General features: G+C 41.8%; 3 protein-coding genes across 3 annotated transcripts; all 3 read right to left on the bottom strand.

The window, feature by feature from the left end:
• Positions 1-1,168: 1,168 nt before the first annotated feature.
• LOC132467870 (granzyme K-like) lies at positions 1,169-4,004 on the bottom strand. The gene is made up of 5 exons (XM_060065438.1): positions 3,891-4,004; positions 3,533-3,686; positions 2,851-2,992; positions 1,961-2,248; positions 1,169-1,452 (listed from the first exon to the last, which is right to left on the bottom strand). The coding sequence occupies exons 1-5, from the start codon at positions 3,949-3,951 to the stop codon at positions 1,291-1,293; spliced, it is 807 nt and encodes a 268-aa protein (XP_059921421.1). The 5' UTR covers positions 3,952-4,004; the 3' UTR covers positions 1,169-1,290.
• A 1,952-nt stretch (positions 4,005-5,956) lies between these two features.
• Positions 5,957-8,295, bottom strand: LOC132467871 (granzyme K-like). Its single transcript, XM_060065439.1, has 5 exons — positions 8,212-8,295; positions 7,810-7,963; positions 6,982-7,129; positions 6,594-6,866; positions 5,957-6,352 (listed from the first exon to the last, which is right to left on the bottom strand). The coding sequence occupies exons 1-5, from the start codon at positions 8,270-8,272 to the stop codon at positions 6,203-6,205; spliced, it is 786 nt and encodes a 261-aa protein (XP_059921422.1). The 5' UTR covers positions 8,273-8,295; the 3' UTR covers positions 5,957-6,202.
• Positions 8,296-10,218: 1,923 nt separating this feature from the next.
• LOC132467490 (serine protease 53-like) lies at positions 10,219-16,727 on the bottom strand. Its single transcript, XM_060064811.1, has 10 exons — positions 16,512-16,727; positions 16,152-16,305; positions 15,590-15,737; positions 15,195-15,476; positions 14,930-15,081; positions 12,483-12,565; positions 12,081-12,234; positions 11,519-11,666; positions 11,124-11,405; positions 10,219-11,010 (listed from the first exon to the last, which is right to left on the bottom strand). The coding sequence occupies exons 1-10, from the start codon at positions 16,570-16,572 to the stop codon at positions 10,849-10,851; spliced, it is 1,626 nt and encodes a 541-aa protein (XP_059920794.1). The 5' UTR covers positions 16,573-16,727; the 3' UTR covers positions 10,219-10,848.
• Positions 16,728-23,143: the final 6,416 nt, after the last annotated feature.

Raw genomic sequence — 23,143 nt, forward strand, 5'->3', positions numbered from 1 at the left:
AAAACTTCAAAAAAACGCATTAAAGGCTTTGCGGTACAGGTGAGTCTTAAAGTGGTCATATATCTGGTGATGGTCGCTACAAAAGCCTCCATTTTCTGACTAGAAAGACGCGCGCACACACACACACACAACCTTGACTGGATGTATAGTTTCATGTGGAAACTTAATTTGGGTGTGGCGCCTTGGTATCCAGGATACTGAAGAGGGCACACATGAACTATTGGTGGTGTATCAATGTTTTTGTTACCATAGGAACATTGTCAACATAGCGGCAGGTTGGTCAGTTTTATTTTCTCTTCAAATAGAGGACACGTGTGGGCATTTCCAGGGAAAGGGAGTGTCGGTATAAGGTATCTTGTTTTATGTCCTGTAGGGTATTCTTTGCCAAACAAAATAAATAAATGTATCTGAGCATTTTTTGCTTCTGGAAGGGTATTGAGTGTATTGTGAAATAATTAAACCCTCAATTATAAAAACATAAGATTAAGGATTACTTAATAAAATATAGTTTAGTCTTTTTTTTTTTATCATTCCTGGATGATTTCAATTAATTGATGAAAAAACGATGATGAAAAGATTACAGAAAAATTACAGTTCAATCGTACGGAGGGCACCATCTAGTGGTGGCAATAAGTACTTGCATACTCGTCACATGCTTCGACTATACAGGCCTCTTGCCCATCGAAATTGCCAATCAGTCCTACTACGTGAATACAACACGGATGGATTCCTTTATAATTTGTACATGTATTAAATAGCTTGCAGCAATGCAGGAACATTTTATAAGTTAATAACATTCAACATGTCTGGCATACAACCTTTCTATCCTAAGCCAATTGGGGTTGTGTGTGTGTGTGTGTGTGTGTGTGTGTGTGTGTGTGTGTGTGTGTGTGTGTGTGTGTGTGTGTGTGTGTGTGTGTGTGTGTGTGTGTGTGTGTGTGTGTGTGTGTGTGTGTGTGTATCTGTGTTTGTCATAAGTTAACTGTGTGAAGCTTACTTTAGCCAGTTACTTTCTCATTAAAAACCTGGAGAACTGATTTTGATTCCTGTGAGTAGTCCATTATGGTTACTCCAAATGATCCCTAATCCATTCTCTACTGGGTTGTTATCTCAAAAAGACACAAATTACAGTCAGGGTTGGATCTTTCATCTTTGCAGAAGAATTCAGGACTGTCCAAACCTTTAATAGACTACACAACTATTGAGTGTAGCACACATTTCATCCAAATCATTATCCCAAAAAAACCAATACAATTAGGATCAATTTGACATAAATGAGTTGCAGATGTTTCAGAAGAACTCAGATTTACGCATTGTGCCCTTTATCCAGGCAATGTGTTCTTTGGAAAGAAAGGTATACACTCCTGGTTTGGTCTTAACACCGCAGCTTTCGCCAAAGGAAGTGATTCCTATTTGCACACCGTTGCACATCAGAGGTCCTCCAGAGTCTCCCTGTAGAGAAATAGAAGACGACATGAATATATTGAAAGTCATCGGCAAGTAGGCTCTTCGGAATCTGCAATATATTGAAGCAATATCAGTATTTTAGGCCGTTCTTAAAGAAATATTGCGATAATACCACCAAATTAAAAGGCCTGATTAAAATTGAGTCACAGTATGCGGCACTTTGCTGTCAAAACACATAACTTAGTGATTTACTTCCTATGGAATCGGATACAGTAGCCCGCCTGCTACAACGGGACTGGACCTAGAAATTACACCAATCCGTATCATATCCTAACACAAACGGTAGTTTACTACTCGAACCAGTAGGGGGAGCCATTGCGACGAGCGAGCAAAGGAGACTCCCTGCAAGGCCCTCTTGTTGAGTCAATGGAACAATAATATTGGTAATGGTGATGAGGCATTTCCCATTTGAGCCAGCTTCACTTGGACTAGTTGAGCAAGCTACCGGTGCTTTACGATTTACAATATAGATGATGAAAAAACAAATGCCTACCGTACAGGTATCCTTTTTTTTCTTAAGCCATTTCTTTCCTAGTGTTCCAGCACATACCATGTCAGGAGTGATGACAGGGTTGGAATTGTAATACTTGGGCGAGTTGCACGTTTCTCTTTTGATAACAGCGACATCGGCGGACATAAGGACATCCGACATTTTGAGCTTCTTGAGGCTGACGGCCCCCCAACCAGCAACCACACATTTGGTTCCTTCCTTGGGGTCTGGGATTACATTTGCCAATGGCAAATACTTTACGGTCTTGGTCGGCTTCGCCTCTTGGTCGAGCTGAACCAAAGAAAGCAACATGTATCATCAATGCTGCAACAACAATGGGTGATGGTTCTGCATTGAATTACACCCCGGGCGAGACTCAATTGCAAGAAAGTCAAGATTTGACAGACTTTAGCCCGCTAATACCATTAGAGTGTTGCTTTACAGTTGATTCCCCCCCCCCCCCCCCCATGCCCGCTCCATTTGGGACACCCAGAGGTGAACTGTCCCCTGCGCCGCGCCCCCCTCCACTTTCCCCTTCTCCGCCTCGCTGCCGGAGGGTTCAGCGTGGCGGTGTGAAGGGCCAGGCGTTTTCAGCAGCAGCAGCAGCATCCGCTTTTGAAAACGCCCGGCCCTTCACACCGCCGCGCTGAACCCTCCGGCAGCGAGGCGGTTATAAGGGCGGTTGCCGCGCGGCGGCCAATTCCCCGCAAAGTGATATGATAGATAACAGAAAACCGCTTCTCGGCGCAGATCTTCTAGATCTCGTACCGCCCCCAATATGTCATGAAAAACGGCCTCCGCGGGCGGCTGCCTGCTTCGCCCGTGCCCAAAACCATACACACACAATCCTTAAGTTGGATGTGATATTATTAATCACACAGTAATTAGCTCACCTTTATCAGCTGGAGATCATTGACCTTCTTGTCCCAGTTAAAACGGGGATGGAGGTAAGGCTTTAAAACTTTCTGGACCTGAACGGACTTATCCTTCTGGCTCTTCTTAATAGAGTTCACCCCAAGGTACACCATGGTTATGCTGTAAAATATTACAAAACAAGTTTTACTAAGAAATACCAAAACAGCATGCAATATGAAAAAGCCAAGCTCAAGCCCAGCAATACTTGAGGTGGTGTATAGTACAATTTGAGATCTGTAAAGAGAGCAGAAGAAAATAATTGCTGCCCACGCCCCTCCCTACATTTCCACCCTTCAGAATGTTGCGTTCACATTCATGTACCTGCGATAAACAAGCAAGATTATTTCCTTGAACCATTCAGGGAAGAGGATTTCCGATTGGTCAGAAATGAGCCGGGAGCAGTCCAAAATCGAAATCGTGTCATACAGAGGAAGGCCCCCAGTCAACCATGTTTCACTAACAGTTAAAAGATGGCATTGGCTTTGGCTTTTCTCGTAAATTACACCCAAATGACTTTAAAACGTACCTAGAGCCCCCTCATCCTACAGCCCCTTACTTACCTACAGCAACAACCAACAACAAATATTGTTAATGTGATTATAAGCAGAAGTGTATTATTGGATGAATGACTTGTGATGAATGATGTGATTAAATCCCTACTCAGCGCAGTGGGCCGCGGTCAGCACCCATCTGGAAGAGAGGAGGGTCCCCCCGCAGACGGGCTCCCCGGTGCTGTTCAGCAGGAGAGCCATGTGGGGCAGAGAGTGAGCCTTCACCTTCTTCCCTCCGATGATCTCAGCCTCGCCACAAGTACCTGTGGTTAAAGGTATCCGTCATCCGTACAAAAACAATACGTTTATCCAGGATTACCAATATATCTTAACAGGGATGTTTTGAACCAGCCGGTTGGCATCCTTGAGCGAGATACTCTTAACAAAATGACTAAATCGTAAATTGTTTATCAATCGGAAATAAATAGGCAAGAAATGTAGTACAGCACATGCAGTGTTCTACTTACATGACTGGATATGGAGGGCCAAACACAAGGTTGTAACAAGAGTTGGCAATGAACGCGCCATAGCTTGTTTCTGATGCTCACATAAAGACGATACTGAAACTCAAGATGCAGCATGAGTTTCTTATATGGCCAGTTCAAAGGATGTGGTCGAACCACAATGGAACAAAAGGTCTCACATTTGGATGTGCACAAGCATGCGTCATGCACAAGTATTGTTTAACACAGAACCGCACTGTAACAATGTCCATGCTACGTGTCACCCAGGTGGCTCACGCACTCCACCTATGTGTGACTCTTACTGTGCTCCCTCAAACACAAGGACACAGGGTGGTGGTGTTGAAAGCCGGTTTATTGTACGATTTGCAGATAATGAGGCGTTGGTGCCCCATGTTGCCAGGCAGGAGATCTCTCCCTGAGTGTGTGTGTGTGTGTGTGTGTGTGGAGATGGCTGGTCTAACCTGGGCACAGTACCCGCGTTTACATGGACACATCTGATCCGCATAGATTTCTGTGCGGATCAGATGTGTCCATGTAAACGTGGCTATTGAATACTCAATGCAACAGGTGTGCGGCCTCACACAGAGCCAGAGTCCAATGCGACGGACAGGTGAGTCTGCTTAAACCAGCCATCAACCACACACATGTAAATCCTTGTCTGGTCAGTCAACGATAAAGGGAGGAATAGGCAATATGAAAAACTAATATATCTATACACAAAAAATCATTCTTAATCATGTCTGATGTTTGTTCAAATCCCAACAAGGCAGGGTTACATAGAGAATAGTCACAAACAATAAACATGATTGATTTGAAACTGAAGGTAAAGATGGCTAAAGATAAATAGCAATGCTGTCGACAGCCATCATCCGTAAAACGGCAAATCCGACTAATCTATCGAGAGATTTATTGGTCAGAAAAGCGAAGACGTGGAGGCTGGGGTCATGAGGTCTGTTCAGTAAAAGCGTTGCGCCCTAATTACGGTACCCAGTGAAACCTTTCAGTCTTGGATGATGTCTCCATGCTGTCCCAGTGGCAGGGCTCACAACTATAACATTTCTACTATCTTTTGTCAGAATTGTGCTTTGTCACGTAAATTGTAAAAAAAAAAACAATGATCGCATATGGCACTTTTCTTCTTTTTTTTTACCTCCAGCGTTTCGACATCTCTTTCAGCACAAACTAACTATTCGCACTCCTCCTCGATGTATCAAATACCCAGACCTACTAATAACAGGCTGCTAAGTTAATATACTCACAGATACGATTTTCTTTCAGATCTGGCGTTCCGTCATCTACAATGTTTCATTTCTTCATATGATTGTGAATAGCGTTGCGGTTCCATATAATATAAACTTTGCACAATGTACAAACCTCCCTTCAGTTCGCTCAAACCTCGACGCAAAAGAGCGCCATTACCACTCATTAACACAGAACAAGCCCTGAACCTGAATCACAGAGCCATTACCACTCATTAACACAGAACAAGACTTGAACCTGCATCACAGAGCCATTACCACTCATTAACACAGAAGACCTGAACCCGCAACAGAGCCCTTATCACTCATTAACACAGATCAATACCTAAAACAATCACAGAGCCATTACCACTCATTAACACAGAACAAGACCGAACCCCCTGGTTGGGCCTTTTTACATTACTAACCTATAACAGTAAAGTCAGAAAATTGTGTGTGTGTGTGTGTGTGTGTGTGTGTGTGTGTGTGTGTGTGTGTGTGTGTGTGTGTGTGTGTGTGTGTGTGTGTGTGTGTGTGTGTGTGTGTGTGTGTGTGTGTGTGTGTGTGTGTGTGTGTTATTAATTAGATGTGTGAAGCCTAAGGGCCGTAACTAGGTTTGATCTTATTTTAGTCAGTTACTAAGTTACCTAACTACTCATTGAAAACCTTGAGAGCTGTTGGTTTTGTATTCCTGTTGGAAGGCTGGGTTAGTTACTGGGTTACTGCAAATGGGTCCCCATTCCCGAAAAGGATATTGGACCAAAAGTGATTTTGTGCTGATCCACGCTGCAGTTGCCTTTTGCCAACACCGATCACTCTAATAAGTGTTATCTCAAAAAGGCACAAAGAACAGTTGGGGTTGGATCTATCACACAATTACAATTTTGCCGAAGAATTTAGGACTGTCCAAACTGAGAAACTTGTATCTTTTATTATTTTTGCAGTGGTGGCACTTATTTGGTTTTAATAAACATCAAAAACGATTGAGTGTAGGACACATGTCACCCAAATCTCATCATTATTCCAAATAAAACATTTAAATGAGGCTAAATTTGACATCATTGAGTTGCAGATGTATCAGAAGAACCCAGATTTCCGCATTTTATTCTTTATCCAGGCAATGTGTTCTTTGGAAAGGAAGGTATACACTCCTGGTTTGTTGGCTTCGCCAAAGGAAGTGATTCCTACTTGCACACCTTTGCACATCAGAGGTCCTCCAGAGTCTCCCTGTAGAGCAAAAATGACAACATGAATATATTGAATTCGTCGGCAAGTGCTAGGCCCCTCCGAATCCCATGCAATATATTTATTGCATATAGGCTATATATATATATATCAAATCAATGGCGCAATAATATTAATAATGGTGAGGCATTTCTCATTGGAGGTGGAGCAGGTGGCTCAGTCTGAAATACCCCGGGTGGTATGGTTTACAGTATAGATAATGAAGAACAATAGTTAAGCCCACCTTCCAGGTATCCTGTGTTTTCTTTCCTCGTGTTCCAGCACATACCATGTCACGAGTGATGACAGGGTTGGAATTGTAATACTTGGGCGAGTTGCACGTTTTTCTTTCGATAACAGCGACGTTGGCAGACCTCAGGACATCTGACATTTTGAGCTTCTTGAGGCTGACGGCCCCCCAACCAGCAACCACACATTTGGTTCCTTCATTGGGGTCTGGGATTACGTCGTCCAATGGCAAATATTTCACGTTCTTGGACTCCTTAGCCCTGTGGAGCTGAACCAAAGGAAGCACAAAGTAACTTTTACCATCAATAATGCAGCAACACATGGTAAACAGACTCCTTGTGTTGGATGTGATATTAGTATTAATCACACAGTGTTTAGCTGACCTTAAGTAGCTGGAGATCATGGTATTGGACATACTTTTTCGAGTCATAATTGGGATGGGGGTAATGCATTAAAACCTTCTGGACCTGAACAGATTTATCCTTCTGGCTCTTCTTAATAGAGTTCACCCCAAGGCGCACCATGGTTATGCTGTAAAATATTACAAAACAAGGTTTACTCATAAATACCAAACAGCATGCAATATGACAAAGCCAAGTTCCACCACAGCAAAGGTAGTGGTAAGGTAGTGTATGGTAAGATTTGAGAATTAAGATTAGAGAGCAGAAAAGAGAAGAAGGGGGCAGGATAAAAAAAATATATATAGGCTGCCCCCTCCCTACATTTCCACCCATCCGAATGATGCGTTCATATTCGCTACGGAATGTGAGTGTCGTCAACTTGCAATGGCGGAAATTCCGTTGGCAAATCACGGAAATTGGCGTGTTTCCGTGAGGATTCCACCGTTTTTTTAGTTAGGCGTCCGTGGTCATTTCACGGATTCCTGTGAGGCCAGGTTGACACATTCATGTACCTATGATAGACGCGCAAGGTGACTTCCTCTAACCATTCAGGGAAGAGAAGCCCCGATTGGTCAGCAATGAGCCGGGTCTAAAATTGTAATCGTCTCATACACAGGAAGGCCCCCAGTCAATCGTGTTCCACTAGTAGCTGAGGCTGGCTATGGCATTTCTCACAAATCCCACCCAAATGATAGCTTTTAAATCCTACATATAGGCCCTTAGCCTACAGCTACAACCAATAACAAAAAAATTTCATTTGGCTATAAGCAAGCATAAATTGGAAAATGAACGATATGATTAAATCCCTACTTAACACAGTGGGCCGCGGTCAGCACCCATGTGGAAGAGAGGAGGGTTCCCCCGCAGTCGGGCTCTCCTTCGCTGTTATACAGGAGAGCCATGTGGGGCAGAGAATGGGCCTTCACCTTCTTCCCTCCGATGATCTCAGCCTCGCCACAAGTACCTGTGGTTGAACACAGCACCGCTGAGAGATATAGTTATGCGTACAAAAAAGAATACAAGTTTGTCCAGGATTATTCTTAATTCTTAACAGGGATGTTTTTATCCTGGACGAAAGGATTTGGGTTTGAACCCGGCCTGTTGGCATCCTTGAGCAAGGTGCTCTAACACAACGACGAAATAGTAAATTGTTTATTTATCCAAAATAAATACGCAAGAAATGAAATGCATAACATGTAGTGTTCTACTTACATGGCTGGACATGGAGGACCAAACACAAGGTGTTAACAAGAGCTAGCCATGAACGCGCCATAGCTTGTTTCTGATGCTCACATAAAGACGATACTGAAACAGACGATGCAGCATGAGTTTCTTATATGGCCAGTTCAAAGGATGTTGGTCAAACCACAATGGAACAAACATTCGCACACTTCGACATGCAATTGCACGCAGTACGCACCCACAAGTATTGTTTTAGACAGAACCACAATGTAACAATGTCCATGCTACGTGACACACTCCATCTATGTGTGCATTTACTGTGCTCCCCCAAACACAAGGACACAATGATACATGGCGCTGGTGCTCCATGTTGTTATGTAGGAGATCTCTGCCTGAGTGTGTGTGGAGAAGGCTGGTCCAACCTGGGCACATTGATTACTCAATGCAACAAATGTGCAGTCTCACAAAGCCAGAATTGTTGCCAGGCCCCAATGGTGGGGGTGTCATTCATATGAAAGAGGGCCTTAAAAAGATGTTACAATGATCAATTTGGAGGTCGTAGTGCTACAGGAAGTGATGCAATGAGTAGCTGACTTAGGGATCAAGGACAGTACCAAGGGAGCTATAGACCTGGGGTCTCTTCTATATAAAAAAAATACAATAATAAATTAATATATAAGTGATCCAAGAAGTGTCTCACAAAGCCTCAGCAAAAGCTCCATCTCACGGCGCCTCACCCAGCGGCTTTTTTTGATTGAAGATTGTGAGCTGAGGTTGTTCTCAGACCTACACCCTACCCATCCAACGTGCATATCTGAGAATCAGGCCTCTATTTCATAACAAAAAATAGTTATGAGCAAAATAAACATTTTTGACCTTTTGTCCCAGACTGGAAAAACGTGTCCCCAGATCAGCCTGTTTACACATAAGTCCATCTCCATCCCACAGAAAATGAGCAACTAAAAACGCCTGCGTTTTAGGACCATTTCATCTACAGTTGGAGGTCATGCCCCTGTCATTCCAAGTTCAAATCATTCTAGGTTCACAATAATGTCTTTTTTTTTTTTATATCTTCCATATGAAAAAATACCCCATGGCTTTAGGTCATTCCCAAGTCACTTCCAGTTTGGCTATAGCCTCCAAACATTTCCTTCTAGTAGAGTTGAATGCCCTCATTCATATAAAAGTGGTCAACAGGGGTAAAACTGGCCCCACCCTATAATTCGCAACATTAATGGGAGGCTTGGCAGTCACCCACTGTTCTGTCCCGCGCACCTTAGAATATCTGTCTATTTCCTGGTCAGCAAAACCTAGTTAAGGAAAAAAAAAAAAAAAAGTTTTAGGCAGCTCAACTGCCACTAACAATTTGAATGCACTATGGTTTTGAGTATCAGCCGACGAAATCATTTATCTTTAGATTAATAAATGACTAAAGTGCACTATTGCTGATATATCCTCATCTAGGTTTGTGTAAATGAACCTTTACGTAAACCGTGCTTAACTTGTGTGTACCACATGTATGTATCACAGCATCCTATCACAGGAACCAAGAATCAATCATTTCAGTTGTTGTTAAGAATATTGTGTTCATATTACATGTTCATGTATTAAATACAGGTTTTATGTGTACATGTTACAGAAAATGAAATAATGGCCATAGGTCGTAAACAAGTGCATATGGATATATGCAAGAGCTGGGGGCTGTTGGGTATTCTGAACAAAACGTCGCTCATGGTTCCAGATGTTGGAAGTTCGTGTTGTGTAATAAAATATATCATTTGGTTATTTCTTAAACAGAATATAGATTATGACAATAAAATACACATTTCTCGCTAGAAATGTTACAAACACATTTTAATAGAGAAACTAGCGTAATATTGCATGTTGCCAATGTTCTCTGGTTCTGTACTCCTTGGAACCATTACTCGTTGTGCCGGAATCTTATCATAAATTATGTATAATTTTTGCATTCAATATCGTTCATTCAATTCCCAAGAATGCCACTAAAGGCTTGATTCAGATACTGCACACTGTGAACAGAATTTAAGATAATTTATTCTATGGCGTTGCAAAGCTTACACGAACATCCATATGTTCTGCAGTACAGAGACAAAACGTTTTGGGCGCGGCAGTCCCTCCGTCCGTGAGAGTCAGCTGCCTGACGGCCTCCCCGTCAACTCTGAGCTCCACACATCACAAACACACTATACTGTTGATTACTCCTCCTTTGGGGTCTCCTTCCATCTGCTCTGCAACTGGAACCCTCCCTTATAAAAAGTTGCTATTCGGCCTTGCAAGTTGTTATTCGGCCTTGTACGCCATACGTCACCTCACCCTCTTTGTCTTGAAGTAGCCTTCCACACATTGCTAGAGCAGATGGGCCTTCTAAGGCCTGGCTGTTATGAGTTTAGAACTCCTTATCAATCTATGTTAACCTTACAGCAAGTAAAAATGAATAATTACCCCTAAATATTATGATTTACATACATAGATATTGCTATAGCATAACTTTTACTACCTGATTGATTTTACTTATAAAAGTACATAAGAAATACATTATTCTCAGAGGGATGAGTGTAGCACGAATTTCATCCAGTAATCAACATTATCTTGCATATCGAAACAATTATTTGAACATCATTTTGACATCGTTGAGTTGCATATTCCTCAGAATAACTCTTGTTTCTGCATTACTTTATTTATCCATTCAATGTGTTGTTTGATAAGCAAAGCATACACTCCTGGTTTGGTCCTATTGGCACAGCCGATGCCAAAGGAAGTGATTCCTACTTGCACACCGTTGCACATCAGAGGTCCTCCAGAGTCTCCCTGTAGAGAAAAAGATGACAACAGGAATGTATTCAAATCCTCTTAGCCTACCGAATCTGATAGAAGATAGTGATATTGAAATTATAGATTCATTCAAATCAAACAGCAGTTACCCGACAAGTATCCCGAACGTCTGGATTCTCGTCTACAGTTCCGGCACATACCATGTCAGAAGTGATGGTATACTTGGTATTTTTATATTTGGTTAAGTTGCACGTTTCCCTTTTGATAACAGTGACATCGGCGGACATCAGATCATCTGACATGACTTCTTTTTTAACGTTGACGAACCCCCATCCAGCCACCATACATATGGTGCCTTCCTTGGGGTCTGGGATTGTATTTGCCAATAGCAAATACTTTATGGCCATGGTCTCTTCCACCGCTTGGCTGAGCTGAACCAAAGAGAGTGCAAAGTAACCTTTATCATCAATAGTGCAACAACACATGGTAAATACACTCCTTGTGTTGGATGTGATATGAATCAAATATATTATTATTATCTGACCTTAAGCAGCAAGAGATCATGGAGATAAGTGGCATTTTCGTAGTTAGGATGTTTGTATTGCTTTGCAACCTTCCGGGCCTGAACAAATCCATCCGTCTTGCTGTTTTTAATGGTGACCACCCCGAGACGCACTGTATCTATTTCGAACCTGATCCAAAATAGGGTTTACTTATGAGTACCAAACAACAGCATGTAATAGTACACACAACTCAACCACAGAAATACTTAAGGTAGTGTATAGTAAGATTTGAGACTTGTTGGGGGAGCAGAGAGAGGGCAAGATTTTGATGAGCAGAAATTAGCAGGGAGCGGCCTTGTATCGGAATAGCGTCATTCTGAAGAAGGCCCCCTTTCAACCAGAAAATACATTCTCAGTGTTTCACTCATCAACATCAGAAGGATGGCGATGGGATTACGCACAGATTACACCAAAATGAAAGCTTGCAGATCGTACCTACAAGCCTTCAGCTTCTTACCTACAGCTTCTACCAACAACAAACGTTATTCATGTGGTGATAAGCAGAAGTGTATTATTGGATGAATGATATGATGAAATCCCTACTCATCACAGTGTGCCGCGGTCAGCACCCATGTGGAAGAGAGGAGGGTTCCCCCGCAGTCGGGCTCTCCTTCGCTGTTATACAGGAGAGCCATGTGGGGCAGAGAATGGGCCTTCACCTTCTTCCCTCCGATGATCTCAGCCTCGCCACAAGTACCTGTGGTTGAACACAGCACCGCTGAGAGATATAGTTATCCGTACAAAAAAGAATACAAGTTTGTCCAGGATTATTCTTAATTCTTAACAGGGATGTTTTTATCCTGGACGAAAGGATTTGGGTTTGAACCCGGCCTGTTGGCATCCTTGAGCAAGGTGCTCTAACACAACGACGAAATAGTAAATTGTTTATTTATCCAAAATAAATACGCAAGAAATGAAATGCATAACATGTAGTGTTCTACTTACATGGCTGGACATGGAGGACCAAACACAAGGTGTTAACAAGAGCTAGCCATGAACACGCCATAGCTTGTTTCTGATGCTCAATTAAAGGCAAAATTTAAACAGAAGATGCAGCATGATTTGCTTAGATAGCCAGTTCAAAGGATGTGGTCAAACCACAATGGAACAAACATTCGCACACTTCGACATGCAATTGCACGCAGTACGCACCCACAAGTATTGTTTTAGACAGAACCACAATGTAACAATGTCCATGCTACGTGACACACTCCATCTATGTGTGCATTTACTGTGCTCCCCCAAACACAAGGACACAATGATACATGGCGCTGGTGCTCCATGTTGTTATGTAGGAGATCTCTGCCTGAGTGTGTGTGGAGAAGGCTGGTCCAACCTGGGCACTTTGATTACTCAATGCAACAAATGTGCAGTCTCACAAAGCCAGAATTGTTGCCAGGCCCCAATGGTGGGGGTGTCATTCATATGAAAGAGGGCCTTAAAAAGATGTTTCAATTATCAATTTGGAGGTCGTAGTGCTGCAGGAAGTGATGCAATGAGTAGGTGACTTAGGGGTCAAGGACATTACCAAGGGAGCTATAGACCTGGGGTCTCTTCTATATAAAAAAAATACAATAATAAATTAATATTTTTGGAAAATAGTATTTTCCAAAAATAGTTGAAAAATACAACTCAATTTGAGGGCCCCAGCCCTCCAAGAAGTGACTCACAAAGCCTCAGCAAAAGCTCCATCTCACGGCGCCTCACCCAGCGGCTTTTTTTGATTGAAGATTGTGAGCTGAGGTTGTTCTCAGACCTACACCCTACCCATCCAACGTGCATATCTGAGAATCAGGCCTCTATTTCATAACAAAAAATAGTTATGAGCAAAATAAACATTTTTGACCTTGTGTCCCAGACTGGAAAAACGTGTCCCCAGATCAGCCTGTTTACACATAAGTCCATCTCCATCCCACAGAAAATGAGCATCTAAAAACGCCTGCGGTTTTAGGACCATTTCATCTACAGTTGGAGGTCATGCCCCTGTCATTCTAAGTTCTATTTCCCTGGTCAGCAAAACCTAGTTAAGGAAAAAAAAAAAAAAAGTTTTAGGCAGCTCAACTGCCACTAACAATTTGAATGCACTATGGTTTGGAGTATTAGCCGACTAAATCATTTATCTTTAGATTAATAAATGACTAAAGTGCACTATTGGTGATATATCCTCATCTAGGTTTGTGTAAATGAACCTTTACGTAAACCGTGCTTAACTTGTGTGTACCACATGTATGTATCACAGCATCCCGCTCCTATCACAGGAACCAAGAATCAATCATTTCAGTTGTTGTTAAGAATATTGTGTTCATATTACATGTTCATGTATTAAATACAGGTTTTATGTGTACATGTTACAGAAAATGAAATAATGGCCATAGGTCGTAAACAAGTGCATATGGATATATGCAAGAGCTGGGGGCTGTTGGGTATTCTGAACAAAACGTAGCTCATGGTTCCAGATGTTGGGAGTTCGTGTTGTGTAATAAAATATATCATTTGGTTATTTCTTAAACAGAATATAGATTATGACAATAAAATACAGATTTCTCGCTAGAAATGTTCTAAACACATTTTAATAGAGAAACTAGCGTAATATTGCATGTTGCCAATGTTCTCTGGTTCTGTACTCCTTGGAACCATTACTCGTTGTGCCGGAATCTTATCATAAATTATGTATCATTTTTGCATTCAATATCGTTCATTCAATTCCCAAGAATGCCACTAAAGGCTTGATTCAGATACTGCACACTGTGAACAGAATTTAAGATAATTTATTCTATGGCGTTGCAAAGCTTACACGAACATCCATATGTTCTGCAGTACAGAGACAAAACGTTTTGGGCGCGGCAGTCCCTCCGTCCGTGAGAGTCAGCTGCCTGACGGCCTCCCCGTCAACTCTGAGCTCCACACATCACAAACACACTATACTGTTGATTACTCCTCCTTTGGGGTCTCCTTCCATCTGCTCTGCAACTGGAACCCTCCCTTATAAAAAGTTGTTATTCGGCCTTGCAAGTTGTTATTCAGCCTTGTACGCCATACGTCACCTCACCCTCTTTGTCTTGAAGTAGCCTTCCACACATTGCTAGAGCAGATGGGCCTTCTAAGGCCTGGCTGTTATGAGTTTAGAACTCCTTATCAATCTATGTTAACCTTACAGCAAGTAAAAATGAATAATTACCCCTAAATATTATGATTTACATACATAGATATTGCTATAGCATAACTTTTACTACCTGATTGATTTTACTTATAAAAGTACATAAGAAATACATTATTCTCAGAGGGATGAGTGTAGCACGAATTTCATCCAGTAATCAACATTATCTTGCATATCGAAACAATTATTTGAACATCATTTTGACATCGTTGAGTTGCATATTCCTCAGAATAACTCTTGTTTCTGCATTACTTTATTTATCCATTCAATGTGTTGTTTGGTAAGCAAAGCATACACTCCTGGTTTGGTCCTATTGGCACAGCCGATGCCAAAGGAAGTGATTCCTACTTGCACACCGTTGCACATCAGAGGTCCTCCAGAGTCTCCCTGTAGAGAAAAAGATGACAACAGGAATGTATTCAAATCCTCTTAGCCTACCGAATCTGATAGAAGATAGTGATATTGAAATTATAGATTCATTCAAATCAAACAGCAGTTACCCGACAAGTATCCCGAACGTCCGGATTCTCGTCTACAGTTCCGGCACATACCATGTCAGAAGTGATGGTATACTTGGTATTTTTATATTTGGTTAAGTTGCACGTTTCCCTTTTGATAACAGTGACATCGGCGGACATCAGATCATCTGACATGGCTTTAATATGAACGTTGACCATCCCCCATCCAGCCACCATACATATGGTGCCTTCCTCTGGGTCTGGGATTGTATTTGCCAATGGCAAATACTTTATGGCCATGGTCTCTTCCACCGCTTGGCTGAGCTGAACCAAAGAGAGTGCAAAGTAACCTTTATCATCAATAGTGCAACAACACATGGTAAATACACTCCTTGTGTTGGATGTGATATGAATCAAATATATTATTATTATCTGACCTTAAGCAGCAAGAGATCATGGAGATAAGTGGCATTTTCGTAGTTAGGATGTTTGTATTGCTTTGCAACCTTCCGGGCCTGAACAAATCCATCCGTCTTGCTGTTTTTAATGGTGACCACCCCGAGACGCACTGTATCTATTTCGAACCTGATCCAAAATAGGGTTTACTTATGAGTACCAAACAACAGCATGTAATAGTACACACAACTCAACCACAGAAATACTTAAGGTAGTGTATAGTAAGATTTGAGACTTGTTGGGGGAGCAGAGAGAGGGCAAGATTTTGATGAGCAGAAATTAGCAGGGAGCGGCCTTGTATCGGAATAGCGTCATTCTGAAGAAGGCCCCCTTTCAACCAGAAAATACATTCTCAGTGTTTCACTCATCAACATCAGAAGGATGGCGATGGGATTACGCACAGATTACACCAAAATGAAAGCTCGCAGATCGTACCTACAAGCCTTCAGCTTCTTACCTACAGCTTCTACCAACAACAAACGTTATTCATGTGGTGATAAGCAGAAGTGTATTATTGGATGAATGATATGATGAAATCCCTACTTGAAACAGTGGGCCGCGGTCAGCACCCATGTGGAAGAGAGGAGGGTACCTCCGCACACAGGATTTCCTTCACTGTTATACAGGAGAGCCATGTGGGGCAGAGAATGAGCCTTCACCTTCTTCCCTCCGATGATCTCAGCCTCGCCACAAGTACCTGTGGTTGAACACAGCACCGCTGAGAGATATAGTTATCCGTACAAAAACAATACAACTTTTTCCAGGATTATTCTTAATTCTTAACAGGGATGCTAAGCTCGTGACTGACCCTGCCTGTAGCCATCCAAGATGCTCCAACTCAATGACTAAATAGTAAATCAATCCAAAAGAAAAGTGATACAGAACCTTTGGTGTTCTACTTACATGACTGGACATGGAGGACGAAACACAAGGTTTTAGCAAGAGCTAGCAATGAACGCGCCATAGCTTGTTTCTGATGCTAAAAGAAAGGCGGCACTGAAACACAAGATCCAGAATGAGTTGCTTATATGGCCAGTTCAGAGGATGTTGCTCAACCACAAAAAGATAAACATCCTTGATGTGCCCATGCATGCGCCTGCAAGTATCATTTTACACAGAATCACAAGAACTATGTCAATGCTACACTCCACCTAGGTGACTTTTACTGGGCTCCTCCAAACACAAGGTTGTGGGGTTGAAAGACATTCATTCAGTTTTTGTTCATTGTACAGTTTGCAAATAATGATACATGGCGCTGGTGCTCCATGTTGCCTTGCAGGAGATCTCTCCCTGAATGTGGCAGTGAGAGACCCCTCTCCCTTTTTTCACCCCATAAGTGGAAGAACTTTCGTTGTCTTTTGTTTTACCTTTTTTAAGTGAGGTGAACGAATAAAAACCGTGGACCTGGGGTTGCCACACCACGTACATTGTATTAAACATATCCAGACAAGACCATATCAAACCAAGTATTGAATTTTATATGAGAGCATGAACACATCTCTTCATAGAGATGTGTTCATGCTCAGACGTTACAGACGTTTTTGTGGCTTTATTCTAGAAACATTTTTGTAACCTCAAAGAAAAAAAGGTCCAATACCTCAATCTTTACTATTTAGAATGAGGATTTGTTCATGATCTTAGTCACTAGTTGTTAGGTACTCTCTTCTCTTCTGTAATGCACTGGTGGAATTGTTCAGATAATTTTTTTTATACAATAAAATATTTCTAATTGGAGTGCAAATATAGCAACAGCATCAATATTGAGTTTTAAATTAAGAATTCTAAGAAATGCCTGAATGGAAATAGAGTTGCATCGGAGCTATCGCAGAGTGTGAAATGCCGCCAAGACCATGTGATGTTCATTTTTCTTATCTACTCATGTGTGATTCTAAAACCAGAGAACACAAACATCAATATGTTCTTCAGAAAAGCGACAAAACGCTTTGGGCCCGGCAGTCCCTCCGTCCGTGAGAGTCATCTGCCTGACGGCCTCCCCGTCAACTCTGAGCTCCACATATCACAAACACACTCATGTTTGATTCTAAAACCAGAGATAAGGCAGCTGTGGTGTGTCCTCAACTAATCACATACACAGTTATATGCAGTGTCGATCCCGTCTTGGTGGGGGGAGGTGGTGTATGGACGCACGTAAGCCAAGTATAATTTTGCACTCAGCATGCAACCACAGTTACACCATTACAACCTTCAAGTCACAACTCATAACTCACCTGTTCAAACTCGCACACAACGTCTAACTGATCACTGTTTTGATTGTTTGTTTGTTTTGTTTTGTCTTGTTTTTGTTTTATTTATTTCTTATTTATTATGTTTATTTATTTATTTATTTATTTTTTCCACAATGTCTTCTTTTTTTTTTTAAACGATTATGATGACTATATGCTCTGTAAGGTGACCTTGGGTGTCATGAAAGGCGCCTCTAAATTAAATGTATTATTATTATTATTATTACAGTTCTGACGTCATAATCCATCGAGAATCTGATGTATCATGTTATCTAAGCATAATTTAGAAATACATCCGTTAATATCACACCCACAGCAGGATGTTTGTTTATTTTCTGAAAGGCATTACCTGGTCAAGGACACTCAACTCACAATCGGACACGAAGAGTCAACAAAGATGTGCCCTGATATAAGGCAGGGCAAGGCTGTAGCGAGGCAGGTTCATTCATATTGCACCCTTCGAACACAAATTTCATTTAATGCTTTACATGTGACGACAAACATCAAAAACACACTACACCAAAACAAAAAAGCCTTTCACGGCTTTATCCTTTTTCCAGACAACAGGTAAATGTATAACAGCAGCACGTGGGACAGAGTTTGTTTAAGAGCCAGTGAACCCAAAACCACTTTTATTTTGTTTTAAACGTGGTTATTTGTCTTATATAATCGTCAAGATAGTATTCTATGCCATTTTTTCACTGTTACCGAAGTAACAGTAACATTTTAGCCGGGGTCGGGGGCCTGTGGATTGTTCAGGGGCCTGTGGCTTGGTTAGTCGAGTTTCTCTGTTTTTCTTCGTTTTGCGTCACAGTTGCGTCCCAGTCGACGTTGTTTGCCTAATTTGAAACGCCAACTGACAGGCATGTTTTATACAACATTGCTTATTGTAATGCTCACAACAGTTAAGCAACAAAGGTACTAAAAAGTATATAGTTGGCGTGGGTCCTAACCGTGGGGATAACACGCACCCCCCTTTCCTAAAACACGAGTCACATCAGAAGTCACATCAGTCTCCCCCTCTGTCACGGTCCACGGCGTGTTCTTGCGCGCTGATCCTGTGGTGTTCAATAATCAATCAATATTTTTGACAGAACGCTGATGCTACCATTAAAAGATGCCAGTGCTGTACCGAAAATGGAATCCCCGTTTGAAATCGCACCCTCTCTCCGCGTGACCGCGCAGTTATTTTTTCTGTGCTTTCTCGGGTCCCATCATGCATACATGTATGTCTTGTTAACTATTGCTATTTGCTTTGTGTCATCCGAAATCGGCAAAACAGTGTAGGCCTCTGCGGCGGCGGCATGTGACAACCCGCAGATTCTCTCCACAAAATGTTGCGCCATTTTTAATTGACCAGTTACAACTCATTGCAAAAGCAGGTGGAAAATAAAATAAAAAGGTCAGGTATATAGTATAATTTAAGTATGAAACGTTAAACACAATATACATACGTATCAGATATTATACTACTCTGTTTTCGCGAATGGTCTGACATCTGACTCTATACTGCCGCCTCGATTTCCGTTGGTATTGCTCCGTTTCTCCCGGAGCACTCCGGATTCGTAAGCTCAGAAGCGACGGACCCATTGACGGACGAAAGGACCTCCGGGACCGGACGAAAGGGATCCTATCCCTATTTACCGTAGGCTGTGAATGGGGCTTTAGTCTGCAAAGGTGTGGCACGGGTCGCGTTTCCACCGCCAAAAGTGACCGAGATCCGGACTGAGCCGTACTGAGCCATACTCGTCTCGCAGTACTCCTCCGTTGGGGTACTGAGACGTCTGAAAGGGTGCCGGCAAGTTCAAGCTACACGTGCCGTCCGTTGATTGGTCGACAGAATCGTCAGTTCCGTGCGACAGGGGGATATTAAAAAACAAACGCAGTGCCCGCAAGGTATTTCTATAAAACGGCGAAGGTTCGTTTATTGAAGAAAATGTCACGCAAAAGTTTGACGTCCTTCCTAAATGTCCTACATTGTTGCTCTTTTATTGTGTCCCGTTCTTCTTTTTCCTTGGATTTCCTAGCAGGCTACACCGTTTTGGACTGCTATGAGGTCACGATGCTTACGTAACGACTGCGGCTATCGCCATCTGGCTTGAACCCCGCCCTACCTTTCGGCGGTGGAAACGCGGGCCGTAACTGAGTTGAGCTACAGCGCACCCTCACTACTGGGCTGAGACGTGCTGGGTCCAAAGCGTACCCCCCGGTGGAAAAGCGCCATAAAAAGAACCAGGTACCAGGTAGGTTTTAGCAATGGAAACGCAAAAAAGGCAGGCCTCAGCAAATGCTTCATCTCACGGCGCCTCACCCAGCGGTGCGAATGCCATGATTGTGAGCTGAGGTTGTTCTCAGACTTACACCCTACCCATCCAACTTGCATATTTGACAATCAGGCCTCTATTTAATAACAAAGAAAAGTTATGGGCAACATACACATGAACTTCATTGAATCTTATAAGGTACGGGCTCCATTTTACCTTTTGCCCCAGACTTGAAAAACTTGTCCACAGACTAGCTGTGTTTACACAAATTTCCATCTCCATCCCACAGAAAATGGGTAACTAAAAATGTCCGCTGTTTTAGGACCATTTCAGTTGGAGGTCATGCCGCAGTCGTTCTAGGCTCACAATATTGTTTTTTGTTTTTTTTATTATAAAAAATCGATCTATGTCCTTTAGGCCCTCTTCCTTATGAAAAAATACCCCATGTCTTTAACACATTCCAAAGTGCACCAGAACCCTAGATCACCCACCCATTATGGCACTTCCGGTTGGGCTATAGCCTCCAAACATTTCATTTTAGTAGAGTTGAATGCCAATAAAAGTGGTCAATAGGAGTTAAACGGGGTCCCATCCTATCATTTGCGACCATAACGTGTGTGACCATAATGTTTGAATTTCGTGTTGTGTAATAAAATATATCATTTGGTTATTTCTTAAACAGAAAATAGATTATGACAATAAAATACACATTTCTCGCTAGAAATGTTACAAACACATTTTAATGCAGAAACTAGCGTAATATTGCATGTTGCCACTGTTCTCTGGTTCTGTTCTCCTTGGAACTTGTGCAGGCGCACAAGATTACTCGTTGTGCCAGAATCTTATCATGTATAATGTATATATGTATAATTTTTCGGAAGATATGTTGCATTCAATATCGTTCATTCAATTCCTGAGAATGCCGCTAAAGGCTTGATTCAGATGCTGCATACTTTGAACAGAATTTAAGATAATTTATTCTATGTCGTTGAAAAGCTTACACAAACATCAATATCAATCAATATGGGGCGCGGCAGTCCCTCCGTCCGTGAGAGTCAGCTGCCTGACGGCCTCCCCGTCAGCTCTGAGCTCCACACATCACAAACACACTATACTGTTGATTACTCCTCCTTTGGGGTCTCCTTCCATCTGCTCTGCAACTGGAACCCTCCCTTATAAAAAGTTGTTATTCGGCCTTGTAAGCCTCCAAAATGCCTCCAAAAATGAAATGTTTGGAGGCTATAACCCAACCGGAAGTGACATATTTGGTGGGTGATCTAGGGTTCTGTTGCATTTGGGAATGAGCAAAAGACATGGGGTATTTTTTCATGTAGAAGAGGGCATAAAGGACATACAATATTATCAATTTGGTTGTTCCAGACCGACCGGAAGTGATGTAATCCCTCACTGAGAGGTCACAGGAAGATGTTAATAAAACAACATTATTGTGAGCCTAAATGATTTGAGCCAAGAATGACAGGGGGCATGTCCTCCAACTGTAGATGAAATGGTCCTCAGACAGCCAGCGATTCTAGTTACCCATTTTCTGTGGGATGGAGATGTGTGAACACCGTTTTTCAAGTCTGGGGAAAAAGGTCACTTCCTGTATGACTAAGGCCTCTTAGTATCTTTTAAAACACACTTATGAACACGCCATAGCTCGTTTCTGCAGTATTTTTTACAGCGATTGCAAAGGTTGTGGTCCAACCACAAAGAGAAAAGGTGCTGACACCTGGATGTAGACATGCGCCAACGTGACTGCATGTGTGTTTGATATTGGCATAATAACTAATACCATAACCGTGCTTTATTAAAACAGCAAACCTAACAAAAATAATGAGGAATCTCTTTATCTTGCTTAAACTTATTAAAATCCAAGCAAGACAGAGTTACAACAGTCAGGGAACATTAAACATTGTTGATGATAAAAAAAATGAATGTAAATATACAGTGCTAATTTCTATGACTTTTGTTCTAAATACATCCAAAAGTCGTTATCATTTCTCAATTCTTCCTGCCTTACTCTTAAAGCATTAATGGCTTCAATCTTAGTGTCAGCCCTTAGCCTACACTGTAGGGCAAAAATATAAGCATAAAGTAGAATTATAATAACGAATGCAAGCCTACCAAACGTAGGTTTGGCTCATAGAATACTACTATTATAATCCCAAAGAGAATTTAACGTGGTTAACATTCATATATAGGTCTACTTAGTCAACTTCAGAATCCTGCCCTCCCATTGAAAGACATTCAAACCAGAACCTTATCTTCTTGTTGGTTAACGGGCAAAAATATACACTGCATTATAACAGCTACTAGTGTATGCATACCTCCACAGATGTTAAAATAGGTGAAGCATTAGCACGTAAGTGTAGCTAGTATATGGTTTGTAAAAGGAAAACATATGATTTGTTTTGGGATGTACCAAACAACCTGGTCTTTGGTGTAGGGTACAAAAGAGGTGATCCCTGGCCTCCTCTCTATTGAACAATCGTTTGGTCGATATTTCTACATAATACAACACAAATTACAAAGTAGCCTACTCTGGCCCTTATTAAAATGCACCATAAAAGTCATGTTTGAAAAAGATTTCAAAATGTATGAAACTCTAACTATTGAAGTTAAAATGACGATCATAAATATGACAAATGTCCATCTCAAGTTTCATATATTGTGATTTTGATACATTGAAAGGGTGATCAAATTGAATCAAAACATATATATGTTGTTAGAAAGCAAACATTTGGCCTTATTCCTCTAATGGCAATATTCCTTTTTCCCACCCAGCTAGCATCTTGAATCAAGTGGTCCACTATAGGCTGTCCTACCCGTGGTGATTACCTTTGACAGGGGCCTTTATCACAACTGATGACATTTCATGGGGATCAACCAATAAGCATGACCACATCTGGTCACCTGGTGAGATGGGTTGGTTATCTGGCTGAACAGCAGTGACCACATCTGATCACCTGGTGAGATGGGTTGGTTACCTGGCTGAACAGCAGTGACCACATCTGATCACCTGGTG

Source organism: Gadus macrocephalus, chromosome 11 (assembly GCF_031168955.1).
Source record: "Gadus macrocephalus chromosome 11, ASM3116895v1".
Taxonomy (NCBI): domain Eukaryota; kingdom Metazoa; phylum Chordata; class Actinopteri; order Gadiformes; family Gadidae; genus Gadus; species Gadus macrocephalus.

Coding starts and splice junctions, on each gene's coding strand:
- LOC132467870 (XM_060065438.1), bottom strand. CDS start 3,951: ATGGCGCGTTCATTGCCAACTCTTGTTACAACCTTGTGTTTGGCCCTC. Junction 2,993..3,532: donor ACCGCGGCCCACTGCGCTGA/GTAGGGATTTAA, acceptor AATATTTTACAG/CATAACCATGGTGTACCTTG. Junction 2,249..2,850: donor ATGATCTCCAGCTGATAAAG/GTGAGCTAATTA, acceptor TCTTTGGTTCAG/CTCGACCAAGAGGCGAAGCC.
- LOC132467490 (XM_060064811.1), bottom strand. CDS start 16,572: ATGGCGCGTTCATTGCTAGCTCTTGCTAAAACCTTGTGTTTCGTCCTC. Junction 15,082..15,194: donor ACGTTCGGGATACTTGTCGG/GTAACTGCTGTT, acceptor TTTTCTCTACAG/GGAGACTCTGGAGGACCTCT. Junction 12,235..12,482: donor GGTCCTCCATGTCCAGCCAT/GTAAGTAGAACA, acceptor GTTCAACCACAG/GTACTTGTGGCGAGGCTGAG.
- LOC132467871 (XM_060065439.1), bottom strand. CDS start 8,272: ATGGCGCGTTCATGGCTAGCTCTTGTTAACACCTTGTGTTTGGTCCTC. Junction 7,130..7,809: donor ACCGCGGCCCACTGTGTTAA/GTAGGGATTTAA, acceptor AATATTTTACAG/CATAACCATGGTGCGCCTTG. Junction 6,353..6,593: donor AAACACAGGATACCTGGAAG/GTGGGCTTAACT, acceptor TTTGCTCTACAG/GGAGACTCTGGAGGACCTCT.